Here is a 15,024-nt window from a genome sequence, read left to right as displayed (position 1 = left end):
CAATGCCAAGTGTTGGCTGGAGTGGTGTAAAGCTCACTGCCATTGGACTCTGGAGTAGTGGAAGCGCCTTCTCTGGAGTAATGAATCACGCTTCACCATCTGGAATTCCGACGAACGAATCTGGGTTTGGAGGATGCCAGGACAATGCTACCTGCCCAATACATAGTGCAAACTGTAAAGTTTAGTGGAGGAGGAATAATGGTCTGTGGCTGTTTTTCATGGTTCGGGATGGGCCCCTTTGTTCCAGTGAAGGGATATCTTAACGCTATAGCATACAATGACCTTCTAGACAATTCTGTGCTTCCAATTTTGTGGCAACAGTTTGGTGAAGGCCCTTTCCTTTTCAGCATGACAATGCCCCCGTGCACAAAACGAGGTCCATTCAGAAATCATTTGTCGAGATCGGTGTGGATGAATTTGACTGGCCTGCACAGAGCCCCTGACCTCAACCCCATCGAACACCTTTGTTAGGAATTGGAACGCCGACTGCGAGCCAGACCTAATCGCCCAACATCAGTGTCTGACCTCACTAAGTCCTCGCAGAAATGTTTGAATATCTAGTGGAAAGCCTTCCCAGAAGAGTGGAGGCTGTTATAGCAGCAAAGGGGGGACCAACTCCATATTAATGCACATGATTTTGGAATGAGATGTTCGACGAGCAGGTGTCCACATACTTTTGGTCTTATACAATCATTGGGGAAGAGTCAATAGCACATTGATGCCAAATTAAGTCGGCCAAATTAAGTCGGTTAAGATGGCGTCATGATTTGATCTGAGCTCTTATTCTTCTCTCATGAAATTGCACTTACATTACAATGAATAAAACCGACATACAAAAACAAGTGCATGGCATTTTATGGAAATTATTATTTTACATACACATTCACATTCTCAACAGAAGGCAATAATGGTGAAGGAATGTAGGCCTATGTGAGACGGCATATCCAACCAAGTGGAATATCTGTGCAGTTATAGGCTAAGGAACACTATTACACACACACACACACACACACACACACACACACACACACACACACACACACACACACTAATCAATGTCCCATGTACCCTGAGAAGTCTTCCTCTTCTTCCTCTTCTTCTGCTGTCTCATTGTCAGCCTGCACAGTGCCTGAGTGCGTTACAAGGTAGCCAGAGTGTGTCTCTGTGCTGTTGTCAGCATGTCTATTTGAATATTCAGAGTATATCCATGTGCAGACTGTCTGTGGCAGTGTCAGTACTAGCCCTGCATCCTCCTGTATCTCACTCGGAGATCTCATGCTGCCCGGTCGTAAGTTCCTCTGTAAAGAGTCTATGGGAAGTTGAGGCTTCTGCTCCTGTTTTGAAAATTCTAATAGAAAGTCTGTCTCCTCTTCATACTCGCCCTCCTCATCCCTCTTTACTGCCCCCAGAGTCACAGAGAACAGATTGACATTACCAGAGGTCTCCTTCTCCTCCACCTCTCTTTCTTTCTCCTCCTCTCCACCCAACCCTCCAAGTCCCAGAGGTCTGGGTCGGTCTCCGTCAAAGCTGGAAATGACCCTCGCCTGTTCACCTTTGACCTCTCCCTGAGTCTGACATCCTAGCACCATCACACCCACAGGAGCTTCCCTTTCCTCCTCAGCAGCAGCTACCTCAGAACTCAATCCCCCAGAATGCCCTGCTGTGTTAAGGAGGGCTACGTTGGCCCCTGATGCATCCTGGGACTGTGTGGTGCTGGAGCTGCTGTCAGATGAGAGCCCCGCAGCGCGGTCCATGTAGTCGTTGTTTTCCCCCTCTTCCTCTTCATCCTCCTCCTCCTCCTCCTCCCCCGCTTGGTTAGAGTTCTCTCTGTTATGGTGTGTTTTTGATCTGAGGGCCTTCCCTTGTTCCTCTGTCTCAGAAGATATAGAGACCAAGTCAGGGATCGTCCTCTCTGGGATGAGGAAGTAGCCCCCCACCAGGGCAGTCTGCATGGGGGGGAGGAGAGAGAGGCTGTGTTAAACACAGAGAAAGGTACAGTGACGTACCATAAGATTCCTGAATCTGTGTGTGTACACCCCTTTATGTAGACTACATGGGTGACAGAGTTCCTCTTACAGTATTTTCCTACAGAAATTGGCTTTGCATTGGCTTTGCATTTCTTAAGCTCCACAAATTCACATCCTTGATCCACAGATCAACATTGAAACAATGACAAAGAGTGAGATTGTGAGGTGTAGTTAGTTACAGACGTAGCCATTTCTCGCCAGTCCTCTGGGTTGGTGGGACTTCAGCTTGCACAAGAACCCCGTGTAGAACAGGCCAAACGTGAGAACCATCAGACCTACCCCACTCACAATGAGGACAACAGACACCCCAGCTACAACAGCAGGGACTGAGAGAGAGAGAATCATGATCAAATATGAGCTCTGTGCAATTGGGATGAAACATTGACTGAAACTATAGACAATATTCACCTCTGTTGGGCTCCAGACTGCTGGTGTAAGCACACTTCCACCCAGAGGACCGTGTGTTGAGGTTGGTGATGATCTTGGTGTACACCCTCACACAGTACTCCATACCCACCTCCAAGTTCTCCAGCATGTAAGCTAAATGAGTCGTTTGGGTCATTTGGGGCTGGAAATGAACATGAACGAAGAGTAATAATTCACATGAAACAGTCCTCTATATTTCAAATCATTAAAAAAAGAAAAAAAAAGAGTACAATTTGATACGGCAATGAAGACAAGGAAAGAATAGGCCTAGTTGTTTTTACCTTTGTCTCTCCTGCCCTCTTCCAGTAAATGTCAAAAGATAAGGATTTCCCATAGACCTTTTTAATAGTTTCTATCTCAAGCAGTGTGATGTTGATTTCCAGGCAGTTGCCACATCCATCCAAAGACAATATTGGAGCGCCAATAACAGCTATGTAAGATATAATGGTACGGTAGCATCATTTCACACACAGAGTAAACAATTTACAAAAATATTACATCAGACACGTTCACACACAAATACATACCTAGATTGTGTAATTTAATGTCAACTTGGATAACGTAAATAATTGCCCTCATACAAACACCTGTTCAAAATCTCTAGCAAAGAAATATCTTAACATTCTTATTAGCAAGTCAAAATGGAAAGCAGACATACTCTGTGTGAAGGGGGTGAAGGTGGTCTCGACCACGGGCGACTCTGAGAGGTTGCGGGAGGCCCAAACACATATTTTATACTCTTCTTTGGGGAACTTTAGATCCAGCCTATGACTTGTCATGTTGGTTTGATGTGGATATTGCGGCCTGTGGTTTCTTCTGTTGAGACAGAAACAAGGAGGGTAATTTTTGTGTGGTGCCGAATATTAGCAAATAATACAAGGAGTAGGCCAAGTTGAATAACTTTATTAACAAAAGTACGTTTGGTTCAATTCCAAATTATTCAAATGTTTAGTGTGGTCTTCAAATCTCAACAATATCTCATTCACAGTGTTGTGAGACAGGATTTTATACCCATATCACTCAGTTGGTTTTCCTGTTCCATAATGAGTATTTATCTGTAGTTCAAACAAAACAAAGCTGTGCTTTCAGTAAGCTCATCTGTCTGACTTGTTGCATCCTCACCAGACCCCCAGCAGAAGAGAAAGTGGTTGATTATATTGAATTTACTTGAAATTCACAGCCTTTTTAAAGTGGTAACACCTGCATAACAGAGTACTGTCTCTAGAGTCTAGAGCAGATACTATGAGGGTGGAAACAACGACCACGATGACACAAAGCTGTATCTACGGTCAAGTGAAAGCAATACTTGAGAAAAACACTTCACACTGCAGTCAAATCTTCCAGCCGCAACACACTTGGTAAGACAGGCAAATTATGCTGAATAGGCTAATGTTGGTTAGGTAAAGGTTATAGCTTATGTCCAAAACCAACACATTTCTCCACAAGTGAAACCCAAAATGCTCTGACTGAAGTTTGAACTTTCCAATGACTGTCACTCTGAAAAGCAATGATTTACTACTGTAATTATAGTGTTATTACATCTAACCTCTGAGACAATCCACAACCCAGTCATATCAAGTGTGTCATGGGAATCCGATCAACATCATTTGTCTAAAGTCCAAAAACCTAACCACAATGCAGTAGTAGAATTATCCAACAAGATTAACACAAACAAAATCATGATGAGAGGTGACACTATACTCAGTTTTAATTCAAAGTAACTGTCCAGTGTTTCCAGATTTCCACCACTGCTAAATGCATATAGGCAAAGCACTGGAAAGCATATAGGAGTACCTCAACAACAGAATGGTGTGGGAATAAACCGGTCATTAAAAATATTGTGACAACCTGCGGGTGATCTTGTACACGGTCCCAGGAGGTGTGCCTGGACCGGCGCTCCAGCGTAGAACATGGTGGAAGTTGAGGGACTCTATGGAAACATTGACTGGAGCAGGGAGGGAGCACAGGGCTAAAAGGAAGAAGATAATACAGTGAGGGCCATTACCATCAAACTCATAAAGATAACATACAGTATATGGTACCACTATACTGCCCACAGACACAGACTGTTTGTGGGTGGGTATATATGTGAGAGAAAATGTTGATCACAGTATCTTATCCGAGGCCAGGTAGGCAGCTCCAGTAAATACATAACTTGCTGCTAGTATCCGGCAGTAAAACTGGAATGCTATATTGAACCAGTTTTTTAAATGATTATTTTTTACCTCTTTTTCTCCCCAATTTCGTGATATCTAATTGGTAGTTACAATCTTGTCCCAACGCCGCAACTCCCGTACGGACTTGGGAGATCGAAGGTCGAGAGCCATGCGTCCTCAGAAACACGACCCTGCCAAGCCGCACTGCTTCTTGACACACTGCTCGCGTAACCCGGAAGCCAGCTGCACCAATGTGTCAGAGGAAACACCGTACAACTGGCGACCGTGTCAGTGTGCATGCGCCCGGCGCACCACAGGAATCGCTGGGACAAGGACATGCCGGCCAAACCCTCCTCTAACCCGGGCGACGCTGGGCCAATTGTGCGCCACCTCATGGGTCTCCCGGTCGCGGCCAGCTGCGACACAGCCCGGGATCGAAACCGGATCTGTAGTGACGCCTCAAACACTGCAGTGCCTTACATGGAACCCAAACCGGCTGCACGCGTGTGCCATCGTGCATAAATGTATTTTGTCCCCCTACACCAAACGCGATCAAGACACGCAGGTTAAAATATCAAAACAAACTCTGAACCAATTACATTAATTTGGGGACAGGTCGAAAAGCATTAGCTTGCTGTTGCTAGCTAATTTGTCCTGGGATATAAACATTAGGTTGTTATTTTACCTGAAATGCACAAGGTCCTCTACTCCGACAATTAATCCACACATAAAAATGGTCAACCGAATCATTTCTAGTCATCACTCCTCCTTCCAGGCTTTTTCATGTTTAACTTATATGGTGATTGGCATCTAAACTTTCTTAGTATTACCACGACACCTGGCAACAGTTCGCCTCACAATCAGCCATGTGGGTATAACCAATGAGGAGATGGCACGTGGGTACCTGCTTCTATAAACCAATGAGGAGATGGGAGAGGCAGGACTTGCAGCGCGATCTGCGCCAGAAATAGGAATGACTTCTATTTTATCCCTTGGCAACGCAGACGCTCGTTGACACGCACAAGCAGTGTGGGTGCACTAATTGAATAACATAGATTCCTACATTTATTTTGCAACGCTCGTGGTGTAGTCAGGGTATTAGACCACTGTGGCACTAAAATATTTTATTTTCCAGTTCAGTACAAAAACACAAAAACAGCTGCCAGAAATATAAGGTCGAATATTTAAGCTATAAGGCCCGAGGGGGTGTGGTATATGGCCAATATTCCCTGGCTAAGGGCTGCTCTTAGGCACGACGCAACGCCTGGATACAGCCCTTAGCCGTGGTATATTGTCCATATATCACAAACCCCTGAGGTGCCTTATTGCTATTATAAACTATTACACCAACGAGCAGTAAAAATTAAAATGTTAAAATGTTTTGTCATACCCGTGGTATATGGTCTGATATGCCATGGCTGTCAGCCAATCAGCATTCAGGGCTTGAACCACCCAGATCATAATGCTTATTATAAACTGGGTGGTTTGAGTCCTGAATGTTGATTGGCTGAAAGCCGTGGTATATCAGACCATATACCATGGGTATGACAAAACATTTATTTTTACTGCTCTAATTATGTTGGTAACCAGTTCATAATAGCAATAAGGCACCTCAGGGGTTTGTGATATATGAATACTATACCACGCCTAAGGGCTGTATCTAGGCACTCTGCGTTGCGTCGCGGGTAAGAACAGCCCTTAGCCGTGGTATTTTGGCCTCCCTCATGCCTTATTGCGTAAATAACGCATACTACAACAACATATATGATAGTGACAAAAACAGTACAGTGAGATGTTGAACCTGTTATTTAACAATGATTGGTGTTGGTAACTTACCATAGCAACACTGCAACATCAAATAAATAGTCCGAAGAAAATGTTTCATATCTTCTTATTTATTAAACATCACATAGCCTAAGTCTTCTAACTCATGGTCGGTTATTGACCTGAAGAAAAAAAAAGATTGAATACAGAAAATAAACTTGTCCTGCTCACACAATAGGAAAGGTTGACACTACGATTCGATCCTGTACATAACTATTGTGAGGTTTGTATCCCATCAAACATGAAGATCAAGTTGCATGTTGCAATATTGAGGCAGGAGGACAACACTTTACATCTAGGCTACTATTATTTATGTGTTTATAGAAAGCTGGTGTCTATAACCCTTCTACAAGTCTTGAAATTATTAAACACAAACTATTTTTAGGATATAAAAAAACATCTGTATTAATGAAGAGCCACGGTGTTTCTATAATAAAATGATACATGCTACACTGTTTCTTGATCTGAACTAAATGCTGACATTAATAAATAATTGTACCTGAAGACCGTGCGTTCCTAGAATTCCATTCGGATGAAAGTGATGTTCACCTGTTCGTAAAAGCAGAAGCGAAAATATACATGTGAAAACATAGATATAGATAGACGGTCTGAAGGAGCCAACACTCGCAAAAAAAGAGTCAAGCAATCCGCGCTTCAGGAGCCTCCTGGTTTAAGGTCCAAAGACTTAAAAGACACACCCTGTCCCCTCAAATTAAGCGGACACTTGACAACTGACGAGTATACACCTGCAGGGCAAGGGGCGAGGGAGGAAGGAATGATTTTTAAATGGACCATCCTTAACCGGAAATGTGTCACTCGCTCATCCCGCGATGATTGTGTTTTCAGCCACCGGTAACTTGCGGGTACTTTTTATACGCTATGTCAATTATGAGTGCATGTTTGGACCGTACACCCCGGATTTATGCGCTAATACGCAACACGTTACAGTATCACGTGTTTTCTGGTAGGGAAACTTAACTCTTATCCACAGAAAGAGGCGAAAGCACAGCATTTCTAAACCTAGATGCGCCCCCAGATATACTTTTGAGCTGATGAGAAACTCCATTGGCATCGTATTAACGACCATTGTGTACTTCGCCCATGTTTCGATAATGGGCAGCGCAATGCGTCCTGGCCGATTCTGGGACAAGGAGAGATGAGCTCTCCTTCAAGGAGTCAATTGAGTACCACAATATGAGTCATAATACACAAGAAACTAGCGGTAAAACCCGGACATGGTTCCAATCGTTTTTCCACCATTCATTTTTCAATGGGGGATTTTAAAACCACTTCATATAAGGTCTGTATTTTGTGTAGGTTTACCCCGGAAAGTCTCTCGGACAAGGTAACTTTTATCAATATATTTGTCTGTAATTACCCCTCCCTAAATTAAATTCTAACTAGCTGCTAATGTGGCTATCAAACAGAACTGCAGTGTTGGAAAAAGTACTCAATTGTCATACTAGAGTAAAAGTAAAGATAGTTTAATGGAAAAATGACAAAAGTAAAAGTCAACCAGTAAAATACTAACGTTACTTGAGTAAAAGTCTAAAAGTATTTGGTTTTAAATATACTTAAGTATCAAAAGTATATGTAATTGCAAAAATATACTTAAGTATTAAAAGTAAAAGTATAATCATTTCAAATTCCTTATATTAAACAAAGCAAATGGCCACATTTTCAAGTTTTTTATTTATTTACGGATAGTCAGTGGCACACTCCAATACTCAGACATCATTACAAATTAAGCATGTGTTTAGTGAGTCTGCCAGATCAGAGGCAGTAGGGATGACATCTGATGTTTTCTTGACAAGTGTGTGAATTACACCATTTTCCTGTCCTGCTAAGCATTCAAAATGTAACAAGTACTTTTGGGTTTCAGGGAAAATGTAAGGAGTAAAAAGTACATTATTTTCTTTAGGAATGTAGAATGAAGTAAAAGTTGCCAAAAATATAAATAGTAAAGTACAGATACCCCCAAAAAACTACTTTAGTACTTTTTTTGTATTTTTACTTACAGTTGAAGTCAGAATTTTACATACACCTTAGCCAAATACATTCAAACTCAGTTTCACAATTCCTGACTTTTAATCCAAGTAAAAATTCCCTGTTTTAGGTCAGTTAGGATCACCACTTTATTTTAAGAATGTGAAATGTCAGAATAATAGTAGAGAGAATTATTTATTTCAGCTTTTATGTATTTCATCACATTCCCAGTGGGTCAGAAGTTTACATACACTCAATTAGTATTTGGTAGCATTGCCTTTAAATTGTTTAACTTGGGTCAAACGTTTCAGGGAGCCTTCCACAAGCTTCCCACAATAAGTTGGGTGAATTTTGTCCCATTCCTCCCAACAGAGCTGGTGTAACTGAGTCAGGTTTGTAGGCCTCCTTGCTCGCACACGCTTTTTCAGTTCTGTCCACACATTTTCTATAGGCTTGAGGTCAGGGCTTTGTGATGGCCAATCCAATACCTTGACTTTGTTGTCCTTAAGCCATTTTGCCACAACTTTGGAAGTATGCTTGGGATCATTGTCCATTTGGAAGACCCATTTGCAACCAAGCTTTAACTTCCTGACTGATGTCTTGAGATGTTGCTTCAATATAGCCACATAATTTTCCTCCCTCATGACGCCATCTATTTTGTGAAGTGCACCAGTCCCTCCTGCAGCAAAGCACCCCCACAACATGATGCTGCCACACCCGTGCTTCATGGTTGGGATGGTGTTCTTCGGCTTGCAAGCGTCCCCCTTTTCCCTCCGAACATAACAATGGTCATTATGGCCAAACAGTTCTATTTTTGTTTCATCAGACCAGAGGACTTTTCTCCAAAAAGTACAATCTTTGTCCTCATGTGCAGTTGCAAACCGTAGTTTGGCTTTTTTATGGCGGTTTTGGAGCAGTGGCTTCTTCCTTGCTGAGTGGCCTTTCGGGTTATGTCGATATAGGACTCGTTTTACTGTGGATATAGATATTTTTCTTCCTCCAGCATCTTCACAAGGTCCTTTGCTGTTTTTCTGGGATTGATTTGCACTTTTCACACCAAAGTACATTCATCTCTAGGACACAGAACACGTCTCCTTCCTGAGCGGTATGACGTCTGCGTGGTCCCATGGTGTTTATACTTGCGTACTATTGTTTGTACAGACGAATGTTTGTACCTTCAGGCGTTTGAAAATTGCTCCCAAGGTTGACCCAGACATGTAGAGGTCTACAAAAAAAAATTCTGAGGTCTTGGCTGATTTCTTTTGATTTTCCCATGATGTCAAGCGAAGAGGCACTGAGTTTGAAGGTAGGCCTTGAAATACATCCACAGGTACACCTCCAATTGACTCAAATGATGTCAATTAGCCTATCAGAAGCTTCTAAAGCCATGACATCATTTTCTGGAATTTTCCAAGCTGTTTAGAGGCACAGTCAACTTAGTGTATGTAATCTTCTGACCCACTGGAATTGTGATACAGTGGATTCTAAATGAAATAATCTGTCTGTAAACAATTGTTGGAATAATTACTTGTGTCATGCACAAAGTAGATGTCCTAACTGACTTGCCAAAATTATAGTTTGTTAACAAGAAATTTGTAGAGTGGTTGAAAAACGAGTTTTAATGACTCCAACCTAAGTGTATGTGAACTTCCAACTTCAACTGTAAGTACTTTACACCACTGCAGAATTGCACATCTTGTCACATGCTTTGACGTGATCACTGAAGGCAGTGTTGCAGGGTGGGAAAAAACTCAGTTTCTCCACACAAACGCTCAGTAACAAGGAACCTAGCAGGTGAAGTCAAATAGAATAAATAGTAGATATTATTTTATATAATATATAAATAAACATAGTTTTTGTAGTTTCTCATTTAAATAACTGATATTGTGTATTTATCGTGTGTATTGTGGTATAGCATCTTTCCAATTACCTACCGTAGCTTTTTTTTCTAGAATTATTTGAATATCCCTGGCTTTTGTAGCTAACTAGCTAGCTAAGCTTAGGCCTCTCTGTTGATCAGAAGCAAGGATGGTTCAGTGCTATGTACTGGATTGTAACCACTACTCCAATAAGCATACGTGAATTTTATCGTTTTCCGACCTCCGTAATCGAGAGGCTAGCTGCTGACAAGCTATTTTGGTTAGGTCGAAGATCTATGCTTAGCTAGGTGCTTATGGAAATTAGCTAGATAACCACCGACTGTAGTTATGTGTACAATGCACATTACCTTCCTTACAAAAGAAAACCAGCATAGGCTAGCAAAATGGCTGTTGTGACCTTTTTATTGACGAGTCTTTAGTGAGCTAGCCAGCTAGTTAATGTTAACTCACAGGTTGTGTAGTCATACACTATACACACAATAGTATGTGGTCACCTGTTAAAATTACCGACTTCTTTGCGCTATTGAGTCTTTGCATAGGAAAGAATGGGGTAATGTGATCGATGGAAACAGCGGCAGCCTATAAGAAGCGACACTAAAGTACCATACAATATTTAATTTATAGCTAGTAATTTTAATACTTTAAACCAGACCATCAGGTCAGTGGGTGTGAAGAATTAGCTGTATTAAGTTACAGTACATTTTCAATAACCCACTTGTAACTAGTTGACAGTAAGATTTGAAAATTAAACATTAACTTCCTGTGAACCAGCTGCCATCAAGGTCCTGGAAACTGCACAATAACCTTTTAACAGTGCAGGTCTTGATTGACACAAGTTCTTACAAAGATTGCAAAACTGACAATAGCAAAAGAGATGCTCCCGAATACATTTGCCCCACCTACACTTTAAAGTCCAGCAATGAGTGTTCTTAATGCTGCATTCATAACCACATGGGAAGTAGGATTTCACCACATTCAACTGGGAAAAATCCACATGAATGGCCTTCCAACTGGTAATTACTAGTGGGAAACGCGTCTATCATCCATGAGCTCCAACTTCTCCCACATGCTGACCTATGATGTCACCTTGCCAGCAGCATACCACCCTGCATCCCATTGATGGCTTGCTTCTGAAGCTAAGCAGGGTTGGTGCTGCTCAGTCCCTGGATGGGAGACCAGATTCTGCTGGAAATGGTGTTGGAGGGCCAGTAGGAGGCACTCTTTCCTTTGGTCTAAAAACTATCTTAATGCCCTGTGTAGGGTGCCGTCTTTCGGATGGGACGTTAAACGGGTGTCCTGACTCTCTGAGGTCATTAAAGATCCCATGGCACTTATCGTAAAAGTAGAGGTGTTAATCCCGGTGTCCTGGCTAAATTCCCAAGCTGTCTCTCATACCACCACGGTCACCTAATCATCCCCAGTTTACAATTGGCTCATTCATCCCCTGTAACTATTCCCCAGGTCATTGCTGTAAATGAGAACGTGTTCTCAGTCAACTTACCTGGTAAAATAAAAATAAAAACCTACTATTATTTATGCACTTTGAGATTATTTTTGAAAAGCGCTTTACACGTAAAAAATTATTATCATCACTACTACTAAGGAAATGACCTTGATAACAGCATTTTCGGCAGTCAAATGTAACAAAACATTATTTAGAAAAACCAACCTGTTAATATGGTTTTTGAACTCTATAATTTGTTTACCAATCTGATAGCTGTATTTGTCATTTATGGGTGACGCAGCTTGTTGGCCACAAGCCAATTAGTGTTTCCCAACAATTTGGATGCACAAGAATGCATCCAACTGGTATTACGACTTCACAACTAGTAAATTCCCACCTCTCACATGGTTACGAACGCAGCTTTAAATGTAATATTTTGGGTAGAAAAATGTACCATTATAATAGATTGCCCGCACATGAACCCTAAATAGATTGTCCGCACATGAACCCTCACCCTACCATGTGAGTTCCTCTGTGTACCTTTGAAGGTATCTTATGTTTTCCTTTGGCCTTTTTGTACACCAGGGAACAACACTACCATAAACATACTCTTATTTTTGAGAGTGTGTGCATATACTGTATGTTCTTGGTAACAAATAACCAGCTGGTGGCACTGCTGAGACATTAATACACACAGACCAAAAGGTTGCAAGTTCAAATCCTCAGAGTATTTATGCACCCTTAGTGCTAGATTATATCAGACCCGCGCTATTGGACACCTGTGTAACTGGTGTGAAATGGCTAGCTAGTTAGCGGCGCGCGCTAGTAGTGGTTCAATTGGTGTCGTCACTTGCTCTGAGAACTTGAAGTTATTCTTTCCCATTGCTCTAAAGGGCCATGGCTTTTGTGGAGTGATAGGTAACAATGCTTCGGGGGTGAATGTTGTCAATGTGTTCACAGGGTCCTTGGTTTGAGCCCAGGTTGGGGCGAGGAGAGGGACAGAAGCAACACTGTTATACCCACGTAGCAGTTGTTTTTGCGGTGTCGGAAGTGGAACTGTGTTAGAGCTGTCAAATCCACAAATTATCCCAAAAATATTTATTGTCACATACACCGGATAGGTGCAGTGAAATGTGTTGTTTTACAGGGTCAACCCTAGTAGTACGGCACCCTTGGAGCAAATTAGGGTGAAGTGCCTTGTTCAAGGGCACAGAGAACCTTTTGGTTACTGGCCGAATGCTCTAATTGCTATGCTACCTGTCGTCCTATACCTAGGGAACTAAACTCCACTCCATGGTAAAGGAAGTTTCTGATGAACTTCACCAACAGAGTGAAGCAGAGACCAGGCTTTGTGGAATCTAGCTCTCACTACATTGATTCGCCCAAGGTCAATACTTTAAAAAAACGTAATCATTAAACGCCTACCTTGTACTTATGTTTGTCCTCGGTAGTTGCGTGCCTTTCTTTGTTTGCTGATATCCATACCTTTTCCATAAAATGTTAATCAAATACAACCACCAACGTTTTATTTGTTTCTGTTTCTTGAAGTAGCCAATAACATATATATGTATTTTTTTTTTTACAGTTCTTGCCATAAGTGCTTCAAAAGAAGGCTATCCTATGAGTTTAAATGAAATTGCAAGTGAGGCATGCCAAGTTGATTTGCAGGATGGGCCAAAAAGCCCCCCCCCCTTTTGGTCTGTGTGTATTAATGTCTCAGCAGTAATAATATAGTGAAACTAATTTCTCAACATTAAGTGCATTATGTGGTTTGAATGAAGTAACAGCACTGCATAAAACAATTAATACATGTCCCATGATGGTAGTGACTACCCATTACTGCTTATCACTTATTAACCATCGTTTATTCATATTACTTCACTTTAATAAAATATTTGTTGTTGTGTATATTACATTTGCTTTATTTGGTGACTTTATTTCATTCCTAGTCATCATCTCATCTCTATAGAGTAGCTGTCTATGCTGTCTGACAAAACCACAATTTTAATAGTTCTTCAATGTAAGTACAGCATACTTTTATGACTCCAAAAAAACATTCCTTACCCCAGGATACTTCAACTGGTGACGATCTGGGAGAATGAAGAAAAAAGAGCACTTTGTTGCGACATAAATCAGATTTATTGACAGGACAAGTATGACTCGCCTTCATCAGATACTTTTATGACTGCTGAATACCAACTATCAATTTCTTAGATCGTGTATTTTCAGGTAGAGATAACGCTCTCTCGATTGTGCATTCTTCTGTCTCTTATACATAGCAGGCATAAAAGAAACACAGACCAGACAAGTAGGTGCGCAATGGATTATGGTCATTTTAGTAAATTACCACATTTTCTGTGGTAAACTATGTAGAGTATTAGCCTGTTGGAAACTACAACTCCCTACTCCATCGCACAGTTCGGGCTTTGTCCGATTTATGAGAAACTGAGCAATATGCGCATTTAGCTCACAGAATAATAAACTAAATGGAATTCAAATAATTGAACCGACATTATCAATTAGTGGTTTAAAAAAACAAAAAATAACCAAAATGTCAGCACTAGACATTTCACATGTGAAAACATGTTTTTGAAACACTTCCCATGTGATCACATTTTCAAATGTGCAATTCCATGTGTTATCGCTGTTCAGCTTAATTATGATACCATCTGGGATTTGAACTCACAACCTCTGGAATTGGAATACGCTGATACTGTATTTCTGCTGCACCACAAAGTCAATAGCGTTCCCCTAAACATTCATTACCTATAATACATCTCAGTGCTTAGCAAAAGAGTGCCAAGTGCAGTGCTATTTTAGTTATTCTGACTATTCTCTCATCATGGATTTCAATTACTTATTTCAGCAATTTGAGGGTTTTCTGTATAGTTGTCTAATGTTGTTGGGGCATATTATTCTGATTTAATGTTACTCCTGAATCATTAATATAAATATATTCGTTTTTCTTGAGTGTCTGAGATTGACTTTGAAGTCCAAAGTGTAGGAATACAGGTGAAATCAGTTACTGACACAGACATGGTGGCGTAGCAGGAAGATTGTAATGCCGTGAACCAAAAGGTTGTGAGTTCAAATCCCAGGTGAGAACATGTTGAATAATAAAGACTGTGTAAATAAATGTACCCTCTTAATCAGGTTTACATCCAACCTTTTTATGTGTGTAAAGTTCATGTCGGATAAAAAATGTCATGACAGACCTGCTGGTAAACTTTCCAAATATCGACAAAACAAAATACACTAGACAAGGTGGGATCTTTTTGTGT

At 41.2% G+C, this 15,024-nt stretch overlaps 1 protein-coding gene across 3 annotated transcripts; it reads right to left on the bottom strand.

The window, feature by feature from the left end:
* Positions 1–838: 838 nt before the first annotated feature.
* On the bottom strand, positions 839–7,217 carry LOC106581740 (uncharacterized). Of its 3 annotated transcripts, XM_014163986.3 has the most exons (8): positions 6,933–7,217; positions 6,446–6,555; positions 4,302–4,422; positions 3,112–3,269; positions 2,735–2,883; positions 2,436–2,595; positions 2,211–2,353; positions 839–1,946 (listed from the first exon to the last, which is right to left on the bottom strand). In XM_014163986.3, exons 2-8 carry the CDS (start codon positions 6,492–6,494, stop codon positions 1,053–1,055), a joined length of 1,674 nt encoding a protein of 557 aa, XP_014019461.1. In that variant the 5' UTR covers positions 6,495–6,555; positions 6,933–7,217; the 3' UTR covers positions 839–1,052. The 3 variants fall into 3 exon arrangements, with proteins under 3 accessions (XP_014019461.1, XP_014019462.1, XP_082823144.1); XM_014163987.3 differs by lacking the exon at positions 6,446–6,555 and having other exon boundaries at positions 6,933–7,203; XM_082967018.1 differs by lacking the exons at positions 6,446–6,555; positions 6,933–7,217 and adding an exon at positions 4,679–5,903.
* Positions 7,218–15,024: the final 7,807 nt, after the last annotated feature.

This window comes from Salmo salar, chromosome 21, assembly GCF_965601325.2.
Source record: "Salmo salar chromosome 21, fSalSal1, whole genome shotgun sequence".
Lineage (NCBI taxonomy): Eukaryota > Metazoa > Chordata > Actinopteri > Salmoniformes > Salmonidae > Salmo > Salmo salar.
Note: the sequence above shows the minus strand (reverse complement) of the source record. Positions and strands in the feature narration are given on the sequence as shown.

What these genes read in the sequence shown, in the direction of transcription:
- LOC106581740 (XM_014163986.3), bottom strand. Translation starts at nt 6,494, where the DNA reads ATGAAACATTTTCTTCGGACTATTTATTTGATGTTGCAGTGTTGCTAT. An exon ending in CAGTCTGGAGCCCAACAGAG is followed by an intron (nt 2,354 to 2,435) that starts GTGAATATTGTC and finishes TCTCTCTCTCAG; the next exon opens with TCCCTGCTGTTGTAGCTGGG. An exon ending in GACTGGCGAGAAATGGCTAC is followed by an intron (nt 1,947 to 2,210) that starts GTCTGTAACTAA and finishes CCCCCCATGCAG; the next exon opens with ACTGCCCTGGTGGGGGGCTA.